This window comes from Oncorhynchus mykiss, chromosome 4, assembly GCF_057628025.1.
Source record: "Oncorhynchus mykiss isolate SJ-2025 chromosome 4, ASM5762802v1, whole genome shotgun sequence".
In the NCBI taxonomy this organism is placed as follows: domain Eukaryota; kingdom Metazoa; phylum Chordata; class Actinopteri; order Salmoniformes; family Salmonidae; genus Oncorhynchus; species Oncorhynchus mykiss.
In genome coordinates, this window is record NC_143025.1 from 2,571,284 (window position 1) to 2,592,761 (window position 21,478).

Genomic DNA, 21,478 nt, shown 5'->3' on the forward strand with positions numbered 1-21,478 from the left:
ACGTACCCAGAAAGACTCACAGCTCTTAGAGACTTACCCAGAAAGACTCACAGCTCTTAGAGACTTACCCAGAAAGACTCACAGCTCTTAGAGACTTACCCAGAAAGACTCACAGCTCTTAGAGACTTACCCAGAAAGACTCACAGCTCTTAGAGACTTACCCAGAAAGACTCACAGCTGTAATGACTCTTAGAGATCACCCAGAAACACTCACCGCTGTAATCACTCTTAGAGACTTACCCAGAAAGACTCACAGCTGTAATGACTCTTAGAGACTTACCCAGAAAGACTCACAGCTGTAATCACTCTTAGAGACTTACCCAGAAAGACTCACAGCTGTAATCACTCTTAGAGACTTACCCAGAAAGACTCACAGCTGTAATCACTCTTAGAGACTTACCCAGAAAGACTCACAGCTGTAATCGCTCTTAGAGACTTACCCAGAAAGACTCACAGCTGTAATGACTCTTAGAGACTTACCCAGAAAGACTCACAGCTGTAATCACTCTTAGAGACTTACCCAGAAAGACTCACAGCTGTAATCACTCTTAGAGACTTACCCAGAAAGACTCACAGCTGTAATGACTCTTAGAGACTTACCCAGAAAGACTCACAGCTGTAATCACTCTTAGAGACTTACCCAGAAAGACTCACAGCTATAATGACTCTTAGAGACTTACCCAGAAAGACTCACAGCTGTAATCACTCTTAGAGACTTACCCAGAAAGACTCACAGCTGTAATGACTCTTAGAGACTTACCCAGAAAAACTCACAGCTGTAATGACTCTTAGAGACTTACCCAGAAAGACTCACAGCTGTAATCACTCTTAGAGACTTACCCAGAAAGACTCACAGCTGTAATGACTCTTAGAGACGTACCCAGAAAGACTCACAGCTGTAATCGCCGCCAAAGGTGATCCTAATATGTATTGACTCAGGGGTGGGAATACCTTATGTAAATTAGATATTTCCATATTTTATTTTCAATAAATGTGCAAAAATGTCAACAAAAAAAAACATGTTTTCACTTTCATTATGGGGTATTGTGTGTAAATGGATGAGAAATCAATTTTAATACATTTTGAATTCAGGCTGTACCACAACAAAATATGGAATAAGTCGAGGGGTGTGAATACATTCTGAAGGCTCTTGTATTTTCAGATGTTGTTGTTGTTGTTGTTGTGAAGCAAGGCTCCCCTTGCAAAAGACGGATTTCCCTGTGAAGTCTTCCCTTTTTGCAATTAAAGGTTAAATGTGTTGCAGATGAGACGACGGTGAACGGCGACAGCGAGGACGCTGCCTACTTCACCACCATGGTGTGTTGCAGCCTGGTCAACTTTGCTGCTTAGCTCCAGTAAGTCAAACATCGCTACAGACCATATCAAAGTATGTTTGAATTTTTTTAATGGTTTATTTTTGTAATATATTTTTTTTAAACAACACAATTTTGAAGTGTTTCTAAATGAAAATATCCCATCATCCATGTCGCTACTCTTCTGTCCTCGCTGTGTGTGTGTGAACGTGTCAACGTGTGCATTACCTTGGAAGTCTCAACTGAATCAGTTGATGGACTGGTCTGTACAATAAGCTAAATATTATGGATAAAACAAACGACTTTATTTAACTTCACATCAAACTTTAATTTTTTTCATTAACCTGGTTGAGAAGTTGGAATTGCTAGGTCCATGGGGTTATATAAAGCATGTGAGTAGTAGTAGTAGTAGTAGTAGTAGTAGTAGTAGTAGTAGTAGTAGTAGTAGTAGTAGTAGTAGTAGTAGTAGTAGTAGTAGTAGTAGTAGTAGTAGTAGTAGTAGTATATCTAGTTGTAGTAGTAGTAGTAGTATATCTAGTAGTGTAGTAGTAGTATATCTAGTTGTGTAGTAGTAGTATATCTAGTTGTGTAGTAGTAGTATATCTAGTTGTGTAGTAGTAGTATATCTAGTTGTGTAGTAGTAGTATATCTAGTAGTGTAGTAGTAGTTTAACTAGTTGTGTAGTAGTAGTAGTAGTAGTATAACTAGTTGTGTAGTATATCTAGTAGTGTAGTAGTATAACTAGTTGTGTAGTATATCTAGTTGTGTAGTAGAAGTATATCTAGTTGTGTAGTAGAAGTATATCTAGTTGTGTAGTAGAAGTATATCTAGTTGTGTAGTAGAAGTATATCTAGTTGTGTAGTAGAAGTATATCTAGTTGTGTAGTAGAAGTATATCTAGTTGTGTAGTAGAAGTATATCTAGTTGTGTAGTAGAAGTATATCTAGTTGTGTAGTAGTAGTATATCTAGTTGTGTAGTAGTAGTTTAACTAGTTGTGTAGTAGTAGTAGTATAACTAGTTGTGTAGTATATCTAGTAGTGTAGTAGTATAACTAGTTGTGTAGTATATCTAGTTGTGTAGTAGAAGTATATCTAGTTGTGTAGTAGTAGTATATCTAGTTGTGTAGTAGTAGTATATCTAGTTGTGTAGTAGTAGTATATCTAGTTGTGTAGTAGTAGTATATCTAGTTGTGTAGTAGTAGTATATCTAGTTGTGTAGTAGTAGTATATCTAGTTGTGTAGTAGTAGTATATCTAGTTGTGTAGTAGTAGTATATCTAGTTGTGTAGTATATCTAGTAGTGTAGTAGTAGTAGTATAACTAGTTGTGTAGTAGTAGTATATCTAGTTGTGTAGTAGTAGTATATCTAGTTGTGTAGTAGTAGTATATCTAGTAGTGTAGTAGTAGTAGTATAACTAGTTGTGTAGTATATCTAGTAGTGTAGTAGTAGTAGTAGTATAACTAGTTGTGTAGTATATCTAGTTGTGTAGTAGTAGTATATCTAGTTGTGTAGTAGTAGTATAACTAGTTGTGTAGTAGTAGTATAACTAGTTGTGTAGTAGTAGTATATCTAGTAGTGTAGTAGTAGTATATCTAGTTGTGTAGTAGTAGTATATCTAGTAGTGTAGTAGTAGTATATCTAGTCGTGTAGTAGTAGTATATCTAGTTGTGTCTCCGCAGCAGGAACATGAGGAAGACAGCAGAGAGGAGGATACACAGGGTACACACAGTGGGGACCACCACCTCTGTGACCATCTCCATATGGCTGGTCAGGGGGTCTGCAACACACATCGGCACATCAACCATTTTACACAGATTACTTTAACACTAAAGCAGTCTTTTTATAAAGGCTCAAGAGAGCACAGCACTCAAAGGGTTAACCATCCCCCCCCCCCCCCCCCCCCAAAAAAAAAATATAACCTTACATGTTATGAATGTTTTCTAATCATGTATCAAGTCTTTTTTTATTTTTAAATATAATATATAAATAATTTTCTTACCATGTATAAGTCTTAGTATATTGGCAGCAGTACTTCGTTGTTCCTCTAATGAAGAGACAGAAGCATTACGGAGAGTTGAACCCAGACAAAAGGCACGTTAACCCATTTGAGAAGTGCCGTGCCAATGCCGTGGCTAGTAGCATCGGCTAGCAGTTCACCTAGCAATCATTAGCGGTCACTCACTGTCAACTGTTGTTGTTTGGCAAAAGCAGCTTTCACTCTTTGATCTGTAGCAAGATGAAGCTGGTTCTCACCCTGTTTTTAGTGTCTTTTTTTGACAGGATCCAACGTGTTTGACTTCTTCGAAATATCCTAGACTAGGAAATACTCTGCCTACTCTTTGTGACCAATAGAAATGAATGCAAATTCCAATACAAAGATTAGATTTAACCGTTGGATGCTTTATGCTCTGCTGCTGGGGTTAAGAGAGGACGAAGCAGCTCTGCACAAAGGATCGATTTTAAAGGCCCTCCCAAGAGTTCAACTTCACATAGCAAGGCACGCCAGACCCTTCGCCACTAAGCCACACAGACAGTAACACACGACAGATAGATCTCATCCACAGAGACACGTGACCCATGGCAAGATAGAAATATACTGTACCATCCCACTAATAATAATAATAATAATAATAATAATAATAATAATAATAATAATAATAATAATATATAACACTAATAAAGTCAATGTAATATATATATCCGGGTGCCTAAATCTCTCCAGGAACAGGGTTGGAGCTATAACCTACAGGAGGGTCTCTCTCCAGGAACAGGGTTGGAACTATAACCTACAGGAGGGTCTCTCTCCAGGAACAGGGTTGGAGCTATAACCTACATGAGGGTCTCTCTCCAGGAACAGGGTTGGAGCTAAAACCTACAGGAGGGTCTCTCTCCAGGAACAGGGTTGGAGCTATAACCTACAGGATGGTCTCTCTCCAGGAACAGGGTTGGAGCTATAACCTACAGGATGGTATCTCTCCAGGAACAGGGTTGGAGCTATAACCTACAGGAGGGTCTCTCTCCAGGAACAGGGTTGGAGCTATAACCTACAGGAGGGTCTCTCTCCAGGAACAGGGTTGGAGCTATAACCTACAGGAGGGTCTCTCTCCAGGAACAGGGTTGGAGCTATAACCTACAGGAGGGTCTCTCTCCAGGAACAGGGTTGGAGCTATAACCTACAGGAGGGTCTCTCTCCAGGAACAGGGTTGGAGCTATAACCTACAGGAGGGTCTCTCTCCAGGAACAGGGTTGGAGCTATAACCTACAGGAGGGTCTCTCTCCAGGAACAGGGTTGGAGTTAAAACCTACAGGAGGGTCTCTCTCCAGGAACAGGGTTGGAGCTATAACCTACAGGAGGGTATCTCTCCAGGAACAGGGTTGGAGCTATAACCTACTGGAGGGTCTCTCTCCAGGAACAGGGTTGGAGTTAAAACCTCCAGGAGGGTCTCTCTCCAGGAACAGGGTTGGAGCTATAACCTACAGGAGGGTCTCTCTCCAGGAACAGGGTTGGAGCTATAACCTACAGGAGGGTCTCTCTCCAGGAACAGGGTTGGAGTTAAAACCTACAGGAGGGTCTTTCTCCAGGAACAGGGTTGGAGGGCACTGCTCTACTTCAAACCTTCCCTATACTCATCATTAGGCTACTACGATGTATTGATAATCGTCATTTAGCTGGAATTGAATTGTAATAGGATACGAATTGACCAGTGATTTATATAACTAAGAACGGTTTGCATAGCTGCCCTCAACTTCCAATAGAAAGTTTAGCCCCCCATACTTTCTTTGTATCACTCAATCTAGGGAGGTGATACGAGGCTGAATCTTTATTTCTTTGCCCCACACCTAGTACCTTCTTATTGAACACAGGTTTTAAAGGGGTGTTTTAAAGGGGTGTTTTAAAGGGGTGTTTTAAAAGGGGATGTTTTAAAAGGGGTGTTTTAAAGGGGTGTTTTAAAAGGGGTGTTTTAAAAGGGGTGTTTTAAAGGGATGTTTTAAAGGGGTGTTTTAAAAGGGGATGTTTTAAAAGGGGTGTTTTAAAGGGGATGTTTTAAAGGGATGTTTTAAAAGGGGTGTTTTAAAGGGGATGTTTTAATGTGAACTGACCTGCAGCCAGGAGCTGGTTACTGGAAGAGCAGGTCTCTGTGGCCTTCCTCTTCCAATTCTCTACCTGTACGATGGGTTAGGGTTATAAAGGATACACACTGGGAGGGTTTAGGGTTATACAGGATACACACTGGGATGTTTAGGGTTAATATAGGATACACACTAGGATGGTTTAGGGTTAATATAGAGGATTAATATAGAATACACACTGGGATGGTTTAGGGTTAATATAGAGGGTTAATATAGGATACACACTAGGATGGTTTAGGGTTAATATAGAGGGTTAATATAGGATACACACTAGGATGGTTTAGGGTTAATATAGGATACACACTAGGATGGTTTAGGGTTAATATAGAATACACACTAGGATGGTTTAGGGTTAATATAGGATACACACTAGGATGGTTTAGGGTTAATATAGAATACACACATCATATTCTAATTATGTATTCTCTCTCTCTCTCTCTCTCTCTCTCTCTTCCCCAACCCCTCTCTCTCTCTCTCTCTCTCTCTCTCTCCCCCTCCCTCTTTCTCAATATTTTACAGGATGATGTCCTCACCTGAATATGGAATGCTCTATTTGCAACGTATATCAGTATATCCATTTCTACCAGTATAACTATGTACATTTCCATGTTTTATATTTAATATCAAGCTGTTGTGATGTGTTTTATATGATTGTATTAAAGATCTAACTGAAATGAGGATCTAGTAAATGATCCGTGCTCTCACCTCTCTCTGGTTGGGGAATCCGTTGGAGCTGATGATGCGTTTGTAGTACTGAACCGAGGCTTTTGGGTAACGTGGTTTATTCTTGTTCCTGAAGTCTACGTAGTACAGGCCAAACCTCTCGGAGTAGCCCTCGTCCCACTCAAACTTGTCCAGCAGAGACCAGGCCGTGTAGCCGCGCACGTTCACTCCGTCTTTGATGGCTAAAAAAAACAGAGCGGAGAACAAGATCGTCTGGTTTTTTGTTGTTGTTTTTTTAAGTTTCGAAAGTCAAGCCGGCAATCGCGTCACTGTCGTCGCAACAAAAACAAAAAAAGCGGAAGTACATCACACGGTTTTTAAGTCGGGGTTTTGGGGGTCAATACCATATTCAATTCAAAAGGTACTCATTTTGTTTGGAATTACAGTATTTTATTTTAATTGTTTTAACCTTTTCATTTTGAAAGGGAAGACCTATTGAGACCGAGGTATGATACAGTATAACATCGACATTAGACACCAACTACAGGGCATTCGGAAAGTATTCAGACCCTTCACCTTTTTCCACATTGTGTTACGTTACAGCCTCATTCTAAAATGGATTACATCGTCGTTGTTGTCGTCCCCCTGATCATTCTACACACCATAACCCATAATGACATCACAATACTCCATAATGACATCACAATACTCCATAATGACCTCACAATACGTTACAGCCTCATTCTAAAATGGATTACGTCGTCGTCGTCCCCCTCATCATTCTACACACCATAACCCATAATGACATCACAATACTCCATAATGACCTCACAATACGTTACAGCCTTATTCTAAAATGGATTACATCGTCGTCGTCCCCCTCATCATTCTACACACCATAACCCATAATGACATCACAATACTCCATAATGACCTCACAATACGTTACAGCCTTATTCTAAAATGGATTACATCGTCATCCCCCTCATCATTCTACACACCATAACCCATAATGACATCACAATACTCCATAATGACCTCACAATACGTTACAGCCTTATTCTAAAATGGATTACATCGTCGTCGTCCCCCTCATCATTCTACACACCATAACCCATAATGACATCACAATACTCCATAATGACCTCACAATACGTTACAGCCTTATTCTAAAATGGATTACATCGTCGTCGTCCCCCTCATCATTCTACACACCATAACCCATAATGACATCACAATACTCCATAATGACCTCACAATACGTTACAGCCTCATTCTAAAATGGATTACGTCGTTGTCGTCGTCCCCCTCATCATTCTACACACCATAACCCATAATGACATCACAATACTTCATAATGACCTCACAATACGTTACAGCCTTATTCTAAAATGGATTACATCGTCATCCCCCTCATCATTCTACACACCATAACCCATAATGACATCACAATACTCCATAATGACCTCACAATACGTTACAGCCTTATTCTAAAATGGATTACGTCGTCGTCGTCCCCCTGATCATTCTACACACAATACCCCATAATGACATCACAATACTCCATAATGACATCACAATACTCCATAATGACCTCACAATACGTTACAGCCTCATTCTAAAATGGATTACATCGTCGTCGTCGTCCCCCCCCTCATCATTCTACACACAATACCCCACAATGACAAAGCAAAAACAGGTTTTCAGAAATTGTTGCACATTTTTAAAAAACTGAAATATGTCAATTTGGTATGTATTTGACTCTACCTATATCTGGGGAGTTTCTCCCATTTATTCTCTGCAGATCCTCTCAATCTCTGTCAGGTTGGATGGGGAGCGTTACTGCACAGCTATGTTCAGGTCTCTCCAGAGATGTTCGATCGGGTTCAAGTCTGGCCTCTGGCTGGGCTATTCAAGCACATTCAGAGAATTTTCCGGAAGCCACCCCTGTGTGGTCTTGGCTGTGTGCTTATGGTCGTTGTCCTGTTGGAAGGTGAACCTTCGCCCCAGTCTGAGGTCCTGACTAGTCTCCCATCCCCACAGCATGATGCTGCTTTAAAAAATAAATAAAAATAGCCATTTTAGAATATGGCTGTAACGTATTGTGATGTCATTATGGGGTATTGTGATGTCATTATGGGGTATGGTGTGTAGATTGAATAGGAACATGATTTATTTAATCCATTGTAGGCTGTAACGTAACAAAATGTGGACAAAGTCAAGAGGTCTGAATACTTTCTGAATGCACAGTACATATATACAGTTGAAGTCATAAGTTTACATACTTAGGTTGGACTCATTAAAACTCGTCTTACAACCACTACACAACAAACTATAGTTTTGGCAAGTCGGTTAGGACATCTACGTTGTGCATGACACAAGTCATTTTTCCAACAATTGTTTACAGACAGATTATTTCACTTATAATTCACTGTATCACAATTCCAGTGGGTCAGAAGTTTACATAAACTAAGTTGACTGTGCCTTTAAACAACTTGGGAAATTCCAGACAATTGTCATGGCTTTAGAAGCTTCTGATAGGCTAATTGACATAATTTGAGTCAATTGGAGGTGAACCTGTGGATGTATTTCAAGGCCTACCTTCAAACTCAGTGCCTCTTTGCTTGACATCATGGGGAAATCAAAATACCTCAAAAAATCAATTGTAGACCTCCACAAGTCTGGTTCATCTTTGGGAGCAATTTCCAAACACCTGAAGGTACCACGTCCATCTGTACAAACAATAGTACCAAGTATAAACACCATGGGACCACGTAGCCATCATACCGCTCAGGAAGGAGACGCGTTCTGTCTCCTAGAGATGAACGTACTTTGGTGTGAAAAGTGCAAATCAATACCAGAAGAACAGCAAAGGACCTTGTGAAGATTCTAGAGGAAACCGGTACAAAAGTATCTTTATCCACAGTAAAACGAGTCCTATATCGACATAACCTGAAAGGCCGCTCAGCAAGGAAGAAGCCACTGCGCCAAAAACTGCCATTAAAAAAGCCAGACTACGGTTTACAACTGCACATGGGGACAAAGATCGTACTTTTTGAAGATATATGTCCTCTGGTCTGATGAAACAAAAATAAAACTGTTTTGCCATAATGACCATTGTGATGTTTGGAGGAAAAGGGGAGGCTTGCAAGCTGAAGAACACCATCCCAACCGTGAAGCATGGGGGCGGCAGCATCATGTTGTGGGGGTGCTTTGCTGCAGGAGGGACTGGTGCACTTCAAAAAAAAGATGGCATCATGAGGTAGGAAAATTATGTGGATATATTGAAGTAACATCTCAAGACATCAGTCAGGAAGTTAAAACTTGGTCGCAAATGGGTCTTCCAAATGGAAAATGACCCCAAGCATACTTCCAAAGTTGTGGCAAAATGGCTTAAGGACAACAAAGTCAAGGGATTGGAGTGGCCATCACAAATCCCTGATCTCAATCCTATAGAAAATGTGTGTGCAGAACTGAAAAAGTGTGTGTGAGCAAGGAGGCCTACAAACCTGACTCAGTTACACCAGCTCTGTCAGGAGGAATGGGCCAAAATTCACCCAACTTATTGTGGGAAGCTTGTGGAAGCTACCTGAAATGTTTGACCCAAGTTAAACAATTTAAAGGCAATGCTACTAAATACTAATTGAGTGTATGTAAACTTCTGACCCACTGGGAATGTGATGAAAAAAAATCAAATCTGAAATAAATCACTCTCTACTATCTTTCTGACATTTCACATTCTTAAAATAAAGTGGTTATCCTAACTGACCTAAAACTGAATTTTTACTAGGATTAAATATCAGGAATTGTGAAAAACTGAGTTTAAATGTATTTGGCTAAGGCGTATGTAAACTTCCGACTTCAACTGTACATATTAGTAAGTTTACCTTATGTGTGTATATATATATTTAAGGTTTATGTAAACACACGCACACAAATAAAACATCACATCACTGAACAAAAATATCAACTCAACATGCATCAATTCATTAGGTCCTAATCTATGGATTTCACATGACTGGGAATACATTCATTAGGCCCTAATCTATGGATTTCACATGACTGGGAATACATTCATTAGGTCCTAATCTATGGATTTCACATGACTGGGAATACATTCATTAGGCCCTAATCTATGGATTTCACATGACTGGGAATACATTCATTAGGTCCTAATCTATGGATTTCACATGACTGGGAATACATTCATTAGGCCCTAATCTATGGATTTCACATGACTGGGAATACATTCATTAGGCCCTAATCTATGGATTTCACATGACTGGGAATACATTCATTAGGCCCTAATCTATGGATTTCACATGACTGGGAATACATTCATTAGGCCCTAATCTATGGATTTCACATGACTGGGAATACATTCATTAGGCCCTAATCTATGGATTTCACATGACTGGGAATACATTCATTAGGCCCTAATCTATGGATTTCACATGACTGGGAATACATTCATTAGGTCCTAATCTATGGATTTCACATGACTGGGAATACATTCATTAGGTCCTAATCTATGGATTTCACATGACTGGGAATACATTCATTAGGTCCTAATCTATGGATTTCACATGACTGGGAATACATTCATTAGGTCCTAATCTATGGATTTCACATGACTGGGAATACATTCATTAGGTCCTAATCTATGGATTCCACATGACTGGGAATACATTCATTAGGTCCTAATCTATGGATTCCACATGACTGGGAATACATTCATTAGGTCCTAATCTATGGATTCCACATGACTGGGAATACATTCATTAGGTCCTAATCTATGGATTCCACATGACTGGGAATACATTCATTAGGTCCTAATCTATGGATTCCACATGACTGGGAATACAGATATACATCTGTTGGTCACAGATACCTTAAAAAAAGGGTTAGGGTGTGGATCAGAAAACCAGTCAGTATCTGGTGTGACCATTTGGCTCATGCAGCACCACACATCTCCTTCACATAGAGTTGATCAGGCTGTTGATTGTGGCCTGTGGAATGTTGTCCCACTCCTCTTCAACGGCTGTGTGAAGTTGCTGGATATTGGTGGGAATTGGAACACGCTGTCCAACATGTCGATCCACAGCATCCCCAACATGCTCAATGGGTGACATGTCTGGTGAGTATGGAGGCCATGGAAGAACTGGGACATTTTCAGCTTCCAGGAATTGTGTCCAGATCCTTGCAACATGGGGCTGTGCATTATCATGCTGAAACAGGATGTGATGGTGGCAGATGAATGGCACGACAGTCGATAAAATGCCATTTGGTTCGTTGTCCATAGCTTATACCTGTCCATACCAATAACCCCACCGTCACCAGGGGATCTCTGGTCAAAACGTTGACATCAGCAAACCGCTCGCCCACACAACACCATAAACTGCCATCTGCCCGGTACAGTTGAAATCAGGATTCATCCATGAAGAGCACATTTCTCCAGCGTTGCCATTGGCCATCGAAGGTGATCATTACCCCACTGAAGTCGGTTACGACGCTGAACTGCATTCAGGTCACGACCCCGGTGAGGACGACGAGCACGCAGATGAGCTTCCCTGAGAAGGTTTCTGACAGTTTGTGCAGAAATTCTTTGGTTGTGCAAACTCACAGTTACATCAGCTGTCATGGTGGCTGGTCTCAGACCATGCCGCAGGTGAAGACGCCAAATGTGGAGGTCCTGGGTTGGCGTGGTTACACGTGGTCTGCGGTTGTGAGGCCGGTTGGACGTACTGCCAAATTCTCTAAAACGATGTTGGAGGCCGTTTATGGTAGCGAAATGAACATTCAATTTATCAGGCCACAATTCTGGTAGACATTCCTGCAGTAAACAATTGCACACTCTTTGAAAACTTCAGACATCCGTTGCATTGTGTTGTGTGACAAAACTGCACATTTTAGAGTGGCCTTTTATTGTCCCCAGCACAAGGTGCACCTGTGTAATGATCATGCTGTTTAATCAGCTTCTTGATATGCCACACCTGTCAGGTGGATGGATTATCTTGGCAAAGGAGAAATGTTCACTAACAAGGATTTAAACAAATTTGTGGTCAACATTTTAAACAATATATATATATATATATATAAGCTTTATGTGTTTATGGAACACGTGACCAACACTATGTTATGTATATTTTTGTTCAGTTTCAAATGGTTTTAGGCTAGCCTTGTCCCAAATGCTGTTAAATATGTTATAATGTAATATATATATATACTGTTAAATATGTTATGTAATATATACTGTTAAATATATATATATATATATATATATATATATATATATATATATATATATACATACTGTTAAATATGTTATATTACAGTATAATAGTGATACCTTTCAGCATCTCGTTGGTATAGTCCTTGTAGTACTGTATTCTCCAGTCATCACAGAGCTCAGTACACGTGATCTTCTCCGACACCCCGTTCTCTGTCACGTAGATCATCGGGTTTCGGTACTGGGCCTACACAGAGACAGAAGTCAGCATGACGGTCAGTTTAGACTCCTGTCATCCTCAGTCTGAACTAGGGTTGAATATTTTTAAAAAGAAGAGAACACGTGATCCTGGTGCTGCAAATGCGGCCGAAAAGTATAGACTAGCGAATTTAATTTTAATTGTGAAATATAATAGGGTCTATTTGTTTAATTAGTAGGCTGACGCATATATACCTTTTCATAATATTTCCCCAAATGTTATTAGCCTACCCTCCTCTTTCTCTATTGTTGCTTCATTCCTTCCTCGATTTCAACAGTTAAATGAAATACGTTTCGTTGTCCTCATCTTCATCATTCTAATGACATCCTTGAATAATATAGGACTAGAGGACCCCGCTGTAGTCTACCACCATCTGAATGGTTATGGGTCTGAATAAATAACTGCTATAGTCTACCACCATCTGAATGGTTATGGGTCTGAATTAATAACTGCTATAGCCTACCACCATCTGAATGGTTATGGGTCTGAATGGTTATGGGTCTGAATTAATAACTGCTATAGTCCTCCACCATCTGAATGGTTATGGGTCTGAATTAATAACTGCTATAGTCTACCGCCATCTGAATGGTTATGGGTCTGAATTAATAACTGCTATAGTCTACCACCATCTGAATGGTTATGGGTCTGAATTAATAACTGCTATAGTCCTCCACCATCTGAATGGTTATGGGTCTGAATTAATAACTGCTATAGTCTACCACCATCTGAATGGTTATGGGTCTGAATTAATAACTGCTATAGTCTACCCCCATCTGAATGGTTATGGGTCTGAATGGTTATGGGTCTGAATTAATAACTGCTATAGTCTACCACCATCTGAATGGTTATGGGTCTGAATTAATAACTGCTATAGTCTACCACCATCTGAATGGTTATGGGTCTGAATTAATAACTGCTATAGTCCTCCACCATCTGAATGGTTATGGGTCTGAATTAATAACTGCTATAGTCTACCACCATCTGAATGGTTATGGGTCTGAATTAATAACTGCTATAGCCCACCACCATCTGAATGGTTATGGGTCTGAATGGTTATGGGTCTGAATTAATAACTGCTATAGTCTACCACCATCTGAATGGTTATGGGTCTGAATTAATAACTGCTATAGTCTACCACCATCTGAATGGTTATGGGTCTGAATTAATAACTGCTATAGTCTACCACCATCTGAATGGTTATGGGTCTGAATGGTTATGGGTCTGAATTAATAACTGATATAGTATACCACCATCTGAATGGTTATGGGTCTGAATTAATAACTGCTGTAGTCTACCACCATCTGAATGGTTATGGGTCTGAATTAATAACTGCTGTAGTCTACCACCATCTGAATGGTTATGGGTCTGAATTAATAACTGCTATAGTCTACCACCATCTGAATGGTTATGGGTCTGAATTAATAACTGCTATAGTCTACCACCATCTGAATGGTTATGGGTCTGAATTAATAACTGCTATAGTCTACCACCATCTGAATGGTTATGGGTCTGAATTAATAACTGCTATAGTCTACCACCATCTGAATGGTTATGGGTCTGAATTAATAACTGCTATAGTCTACCACCATCTGAATGGTTATGGGTCTGAATTAATAACTGCTATAGTCTACCACCATCTGAATGGTTATGGGTCTGAATTAATAACTGCTATAGTCTACCACCATCTGAATGGTTATGGGTCTGAATTAATAACTGCTATAGTCTACCGCCATCTGAATGGTTATGGGTCTGAATTAATAACTGCTATAGTCTACCACCATCTGAATGGTTATGGGTCTGAATTAATAACTGCTATAGTCTACCACCATCTGAATGGTTATGGGTCTGAATTAATAACTGCTAAAGTCTACCACCATCTGAATGGTTATGGGTCTGAATGGTTATGGGTCTGAATTAATAACTGCTATAGTCTACCACCATCTGAATGGTTATGGGTCTGAATTAATAACTGCTATAGTCTACCACCATCTGAATGGTTATGGGTCTGAATTAATAACTGCTATAGTCTACCACCATCTGAATGGTTATGGGTCTGAATAAATAACTGCTATAATCTACCACCATCTGAATGGTTATGGGTCTGAATAAATAACTGCTATAGTCTACCACCATCTGAATGGTTATGGGTCTGAATAAATAACTGCTATAGTCTACCACCATCTGAATGGTTATGGGTCTGAATGGTTATGGGTCTGAATTAATAACTGCTATAGTCTACCACCATCTGAATGGTTATGGGTCTGAATTAATAACTGCTATAGTCTACCACCATCTGAATGGTTATGGGTCTGAATGGTTATGGGTCTGAATTAATAACTGCTATAGTCTACCACCATCTGAATGGTTATGGGTCTGAATGGTTATGGGTCTGAATTAATAACTGCTATAGTCTACCACCATCTGAATGGTTATGGGTCTGAATTAATAACTGCTATAGTCTACCACCATCTGAATGGTTATGGGTCTGAATGGTTATGGGTCTGAATTAATAACTGCTATAGCCTACCACCATCTGAATGGTTATGGGTCTGAATGGTTATGGGTCTGAATTAATAACTGCTATAGTCTACCACCATCTGAATGGTTATGGGTCTGAATGGTTATGGGTCTGAATAAATAACTGCTATAGTCTACCACCATCTGAATGGTTATGGGTCTGAATTAATAACTGCTATAGTCTACCACCATCTGAATGGTTATGGGTCTGAATTAATAACTGCTATAGTCTACCACCATCTGAATGGTTATGGGTCTGAATTAATAACTGCTATAGTCTACCACCATCTGAATGGTTATGGGTCTGAATTAATAACTGCTATAGTCTACCACCATCTGAATGGTTATGGGTCTGAATTAATAACTGCTATAGTCTACCACCATTGCGCGTTCGCTCTTCTTTCATACTACCAGTGAGTTCTATTGGCTGCTTGTATTTAACATTCAGCAAAAAAAAGAGCTTGCAACCTTTTTCGAATAGTCTGTTGGCACAAGAAATTATTCAAAAACATATATATATATTTCTGCGATATTTTATTTCAGTTCACAAAACATGGGACCAACACTTTACGTTTATATTTTTGTTCAGTGTATAATACCAAATACACTGTACATGTAACATATTCCTGCCCACTACATTACTATTCTACTGCTACTAAAATGAGTACTACTACTGTTATTATTATTATTACTTCTATTACAACAAGTAAATTGAGTTTTACTGTTGTACCGCTGATGTGGAGGTGAAGTTAGGAGATTTGAAGACCTGTTGCTAAGAGAGACCCCTTTTTGCTACAGTATCAAACCTTAGTTTTGAAAGAGCAAAACAATACACTTTAACGATGGCTAACACGCAAGTTCTTTACCTTGACGAAGTTGAGCAGGCGTCTGAACCCCCAGGGGACAGAGTAGAGCCACTCTGATCCAGGATCAGGCCAGCGGGGGTCCACCAGTTCAGCTAGGTCTCTGTTCAAGACAATAATAATAACAATGATAATAATATTAATAATAATAACAATTGTAATAATACTATTAGTGGTAATATTAATACTTTTAATAATGATAATAATATTAATTATAATAATAATATCAATAATAATGATAGTGGTAATATAAATAATTGAAATAATAATAAAAATATTAATGATAATAATAATAATGGTAATAGTATTATGAATAATAATAATAATAATGGTAATATTATGAATAATAATTATTATAATAATATTAATAATGGTAATATTAATAATACTTGTAATAATGATAATAATATCAATGATAATAATAATGATAATAATGGTAGTAATATTAATAATGATAATAATATGAATAATTATAGTAATAGTAATGGTAATATTAACGATAATAATACTATTATTGATACTAATAATAATAATGGTAGTAATAATAATGATGATAATGATATTAATAATGATAATAGTGATAATACTATTATTGATACTAATAATGGTAATAATAATATGAATAATAGTAATAATAATGATGATAATGATATTAATAATGATAATAGTGATAATATTAACGATAATAATAATATTATTGATAATAATAATGGTAATAATAATATTAATAATCATGATGATAATGATATTAATAATGATGATAATGATATTTATAATGATAATAATAATAATAGTCATGGTAATGATAATAATAGTAATAATAATGATGATAATGATATTAATAATGATAATAATATTAATGATGATAATAATAATGAAAATAATAATAATAATATATGCTGTCAAGTACAGTTTACAATTGGCTCATTCATCCCCCCCTCCTCTCCCCTGTAACTATTCCCCAGGCCATTGCTGTAAATCAGAATGTGTTCTCAGTCAACTCACCTGGTAAAATAAGGGTAAAAAACCCAGTTACTTCAAAAAGTATTCACACCCCTTGACTTTTTTCACATTTTGTTGTGTTACATTTTAAATTCAGGCTGTATTACATTGACATGTTGTGTCACTGGTCTAAACACAATACCCCATAATGACATCACAATACCCCATAATGACATCACAATACCCCATAATGTCAATTAATTATTAAGTGGAATTATGTTTTTAGACATTTTTACATTCAACCCCTTTGTTATATCAAGCCTAAATCAGTTCAGGAGTAAACATTTGCTTAACAAGTCACGTAATAAGTTGCATTGACTCACTCTGTGTGCAATAATGGTGTTTAACATGATTTATGAATGTCTACCTCATCTCTGTACCCCAACACATACAATTATCTGTAAGGTCCCTCAGTCGAGAAGTGAATTTCAAACAGATTCAACCACAAAGACCAGGGAGGTTTTCCAATGCCTCGCAAAGAATGGCACCTATTGGTAGATTTATATTGGGCGAGTTACAGTTTTGACTTAAATCGGATAGGAAATCTATGACAAGACCTGAAAAATGGTTGTCTAGTAATGATCAACAACCAATTTGACTGAGCTTGAAGAATTTGGAAAATAATAATGGGCATATCCTGCACATTCCAGGTGTACAAAGCTCTTAGAGACTCTCAGCTGTAATCGCTGCCAAAGGTGATTCTACAAAAGTATTGACTCAGGGGTGGGAATACTTTGTGTAAATGATATATTTCTGTATTTAATTTTCAATAAATTTGAAAAAAAGTCTAAAAACATGATATCATAATGGGGTATTGTGATGTCATAATGGGGTATTGTGATGTCATAATGGGGTGTTGTGATGTCATAATGGGGTGTTGTGATGTCATAATGGGGAATTGTGATGTCATAATGGGGTATTGTGTGTAGATGGTTGAGAAAAAAAGATTTAATCCATTTTGAATTCGGACTGTAACACAACAAGATGTGGAATAAATCAAGAGCTCAGAATCCTTTCCGGATGTAAAGACGGTAGTTCAAGTTGGAGATAATACGTGCCATCAGGTTTAAATTGACTGTCATTTCAATTAGTTTAACCTTGCTTAAATAAAACAATGCATTTTTAATTGTGAGCGAGCATTGCGCCTTTTAACTTTTCAATGATAATTTAAGTTCAACATTAATTCAGTTGCCGTTTGTAAGTAGCCTGAGCACAAGTCTGTTTGTGCCACTCGTGCTAATTTCGAAGTACAAGTCAAAGGTACAAGTCCGTGCATTGGAATTTGTCTTCGACAACAGCTCGTAATTTTTTTTTTTAACCTTTATTAAACTAGGCAAGCCAGTTAAGAACAAATTATTATTTACGATGACGGCCCACCCCCGGCCAAACCAGGGACTGCAGTGACTCCTCTTGCACAGAGATGCAGTGCCTTAGACCACTGTGCCACTCGGGAGCCCCCAATAAAACCTACAATAGACCTACAAATGGTCACATGCTGCAAGATAAGAAAGTGCAAATAGTCCACTATCTCATTAATATGTACACATGCAGCATCTGAGATGCACGTCAATGTAGCTTGTAGAAAGGACAAGTGTAGTAAATGGCTCTGTATTACACTCTCTGCTAACCGACCGCTCTGTATTAGACTCTCTGCTAACCGACCGCTCTGTATTAGACTCTGCTAACCGACCGCTCTGTATTACACTCTCTGCTAACCGACCGCTCTGTATTAGACTCTCTGCTAACCGACCGCTCTGTATTAGACTCTGCTAACCGACCGCTCTGTATTAGACTCTGCTAACCGACCTCTATGTATTAGTCTCTCTGCTAACCGACCGCTCTGTATTAGACTCTCTGCTAACCGACCGCTCTGTATTAGACTCTGCTAACCGACCTCTATGTATTAGTCTCTCTGCTAACCGACCACTCTGTATTAGACTCTGCTAACGACCGCTCTGTATCAGACTCTCTGCTAACCGACCGCTCTGTATCATACTCTCTGCTAACCGACCGCTCTGTATCATACTCTCTGCTAACCGACCGCTCTGTATCAGACTCTCTGCTAACCGACCGCTCTGTATCAGACTCTCTGCTAACCGACCGCTCTGTATCAGACTCTCTGCTAACCGACCGCTCTGTATCAGACTCTCTGCTAACCGACCGCTCTGTATCAGACTCTCTGCTAACCGACCGCTCTGTATCAGACTCTCTGCTAACCGACCGCTCTGTATCAGACTCTCTGCTAACCGACCGCTCTGTATTAGACTCTCTGCTAACCGACCGCTCTGTATTAGACTCTCTGCTAACCGACCGCTCTGTATTAGACTCTGCTAACCGACCTCTATGTATTAGTCTCTCTGCTAACCGACCACTCTGTATTAGACTCTGCTAACGACCGCTCTGTATCAGACTCTCTGCTAACCGACCGCTCTGTATCATACTCTCTGCTAACCGACCGCTCTGTATCATACTCTCTGCTAACCGACCGCTCTGTATCAGACTCTCTGCTAACCGACCGCTCTGTATCAGACTCTCTGCTAACCGACCGCTCTGTATCAGACTCTCTGCTAACCGACCGCTCTGTATCAGACTCTCTGCTAACCGACCGCTCTGTATCAGACTCTCTGCTAACCGACCGCTCTGTATCAGACTCTCTGCTAACCGACCGCTCTGTATCAGACTCTCTGCTAACCGACCGCTCTGTATCAGACTCTCTGCTAACCGACCGCTCTGTATTAGACTCTCTGCTAACCGACCGCTCTGTATTAGACTCTCTGCTAACCGACCGCTCTGTATTAGACTCTCTGCTAACCGACCGCTCTGTATTAGACTCTCTGCTAACCGACCGCTCTGTATTAGACTCTCTGCTAACCGACCGCTCTGTATTAGACTCTGCTAACCGACCGCTCTGTATCAGACTCTCTGCTAACCGACCGCTCTGTATCAGACTCTCTGCTAACCGACCGCTCTGTATCAGACTCTCTGCTAACCGACCGCTCTGTATCAGACTCTGCTAACCGACCGCTCTGTATCAGACTCTCTGCTAACCGACCGCTCTGTATTAGACTCTCTGCTAACCGACCGCTCTGTATTAGACTCTCTGCTAACCGACCGCTCTGTATTAGACTCTCTGCTAACCGACCGCTCTGTATTAGACTCTCTGCTAACCGACCGCTCTGTATTAGACTCTCTGCTAACTGACCGCTCTGTATTAGACTCTGCTAACCGACCGCTCTGTATCAGACTCTCTGCTAACCGACCACTCTGTATTAGACTCTCTGCTAACCGACCGCTCTGTATTAGACTCTCTGCTAACCGACCACTCTGTATTAGACTCTCTGCTAACCGACCGCTCTGTATTAGACTCTCTGCTAACCGGCCGCTCTGTATCAGACTCTCTGCTAACCGACCGCTCTGTATTAGACTCTCTGCTAACCGACCGCTCTGTATCAGACTCTCTGCTAACCGACTGCTCTGTATTAGACTCTCTGCCAACCGACCGCTCTGTATCAGACTTTCTGCTAACCGACCGCTCTGCTACCTGTTAGTGTAGCTGATGCCACTCGCTCTCTACTAAAGTAGCCTACAATTAAAACCAGATCTTTTTTGGTCTTGTACTCAAGTAGACTTTGCGTATTTTACTTGAGTCATTTTCCATTTGTAATTTCACTTTTACTCAAGTATGACAATACAGTACTTTCCCCACTTCTGTCCAGTATGTTAAAGTGCCCAGTCGTCTACCTGTCAGTGAAGTAGCTGCTGCTGCCGTGTCCCGACTGGTAGTTCTTCTGGGTAATGTAGCGCGTGGTGAAGTGACCGATACCCAGGAAGTCACAGGTACCCTTAACGTAGCTCTTCTCCTGGGAAGAGAAGGTGGGGAGGCGGGACGTACCCAGACCCTGCTGGGCGCTCTTACGACCTAGAGAGAGACAGAGAGAGAGACAGAGAGAGAGAGAGACAGAGAGAGAGAGAGACCAGTTTTATTTTTAAATGTTTTATTGAACCATTATTTAACTAGGCAAGTTTATTTAACTGGTCTCTGTTAGACCTTAGTCCTAACCTTGGGTTGAGGAGGTGGGATATACCCAGGCCCTGCTGGGCAGAGACAGAGAGGGAGGCCCAGGGTCACTCAGTACCTCCACCGTCTGGGGTCTAACTCAGTACCCTCTAGGGTCTAACTCAGTACCTCTACCCTCTAGGGTCTAACTCAGTACCCTCTAGGGTCTAACTCAGTACCCTCTAGGGTCTAACTCAGTACCCTCTAGGGTCTAAGTCAGTACCCTCTAGGGTCTAAGTCAGTACCCTCTAGGGTCTAACTCAGTACCATCTAGAGTCTAACTCAGTACCCTCTATGGTCTAACTCAGTACCCTCTAGGGTCTAACTCAGTACCCTCTAGGGTCTAAGTCAGTACCCTCTAGGGTCTAAGTCAGTACCCATTAGGGTCTAACTCAGTACCATCTAGAGTCTAACTCAGTACCCTCTAGGGCCTAACTCAGTACCC

At 39.9% G+C, this 21,478-nt stretch overlaps 2 protein-coding genes across 2 annotated transcripts in view; one reads left to right on the plus strand and one right to left on the minus strand.

Moving 5' to 3' along the window:
• zwilch (zwilch kinetochore protein) overlaps window positions 1-6,121 on the plus strand; it is a 41,766-nt gene extending 35,645 nt beyond the window's left edge. The window contains exons 17-18 of the mRNA XM_036968821.2: window positions 1,265-1,355; window positions 5,963-6,121. Of these exons, the coding sequence (XP_036824716.2) occupies window positions 1,265-1,350 (86 nt within the window). The 3' untranslated portion in view covers window positions 1,351-1,355; window positions 5,963-6,121. The remainder of the gene's footprint in view (window positions 1-1,264; window positions 1,356-5,962) is intronic.
• lctlb (lactase-like b) overlaps window positions 1,617-21,478 on the minus strand; it is a 33,319-nt gene continuing 13,457 nt past the window's right edge. The window contains exons 9-15 of the mRNA XM_036968825.2: window positions 20,718-20,895; window positions 15,978-16,077; window positions 12,456-12,582; window positions 6,149-6,348; window positions 5,414-5,477; window positions 3,312-3,356; window positions 1,617-3,089 (exon numbers count right to left, since the gene is read on the minus strand). Coding sequence (XP_036824720.2) covers window positions 2,974-3,089; window positions 3,312-3,356; window positions 5,414-5,477; window positions 6,149-6,348; window positions 12,456-12,582; window positions 15,978-16,077; window positions 20,718-20,895 — 830 coding nt within the window. The 3' untranslated portion in view covers window positions 1,617-2,973. The remainder of the gene's footprint in view (window positions 3,090-3,311; window positions 3,357-5,413; window positions 5,478-6,148; window positions 6,349-12,455; window positions 12,583-15,977; window positions 16,078-20,717; window positions 20,896-21,478) is intronic.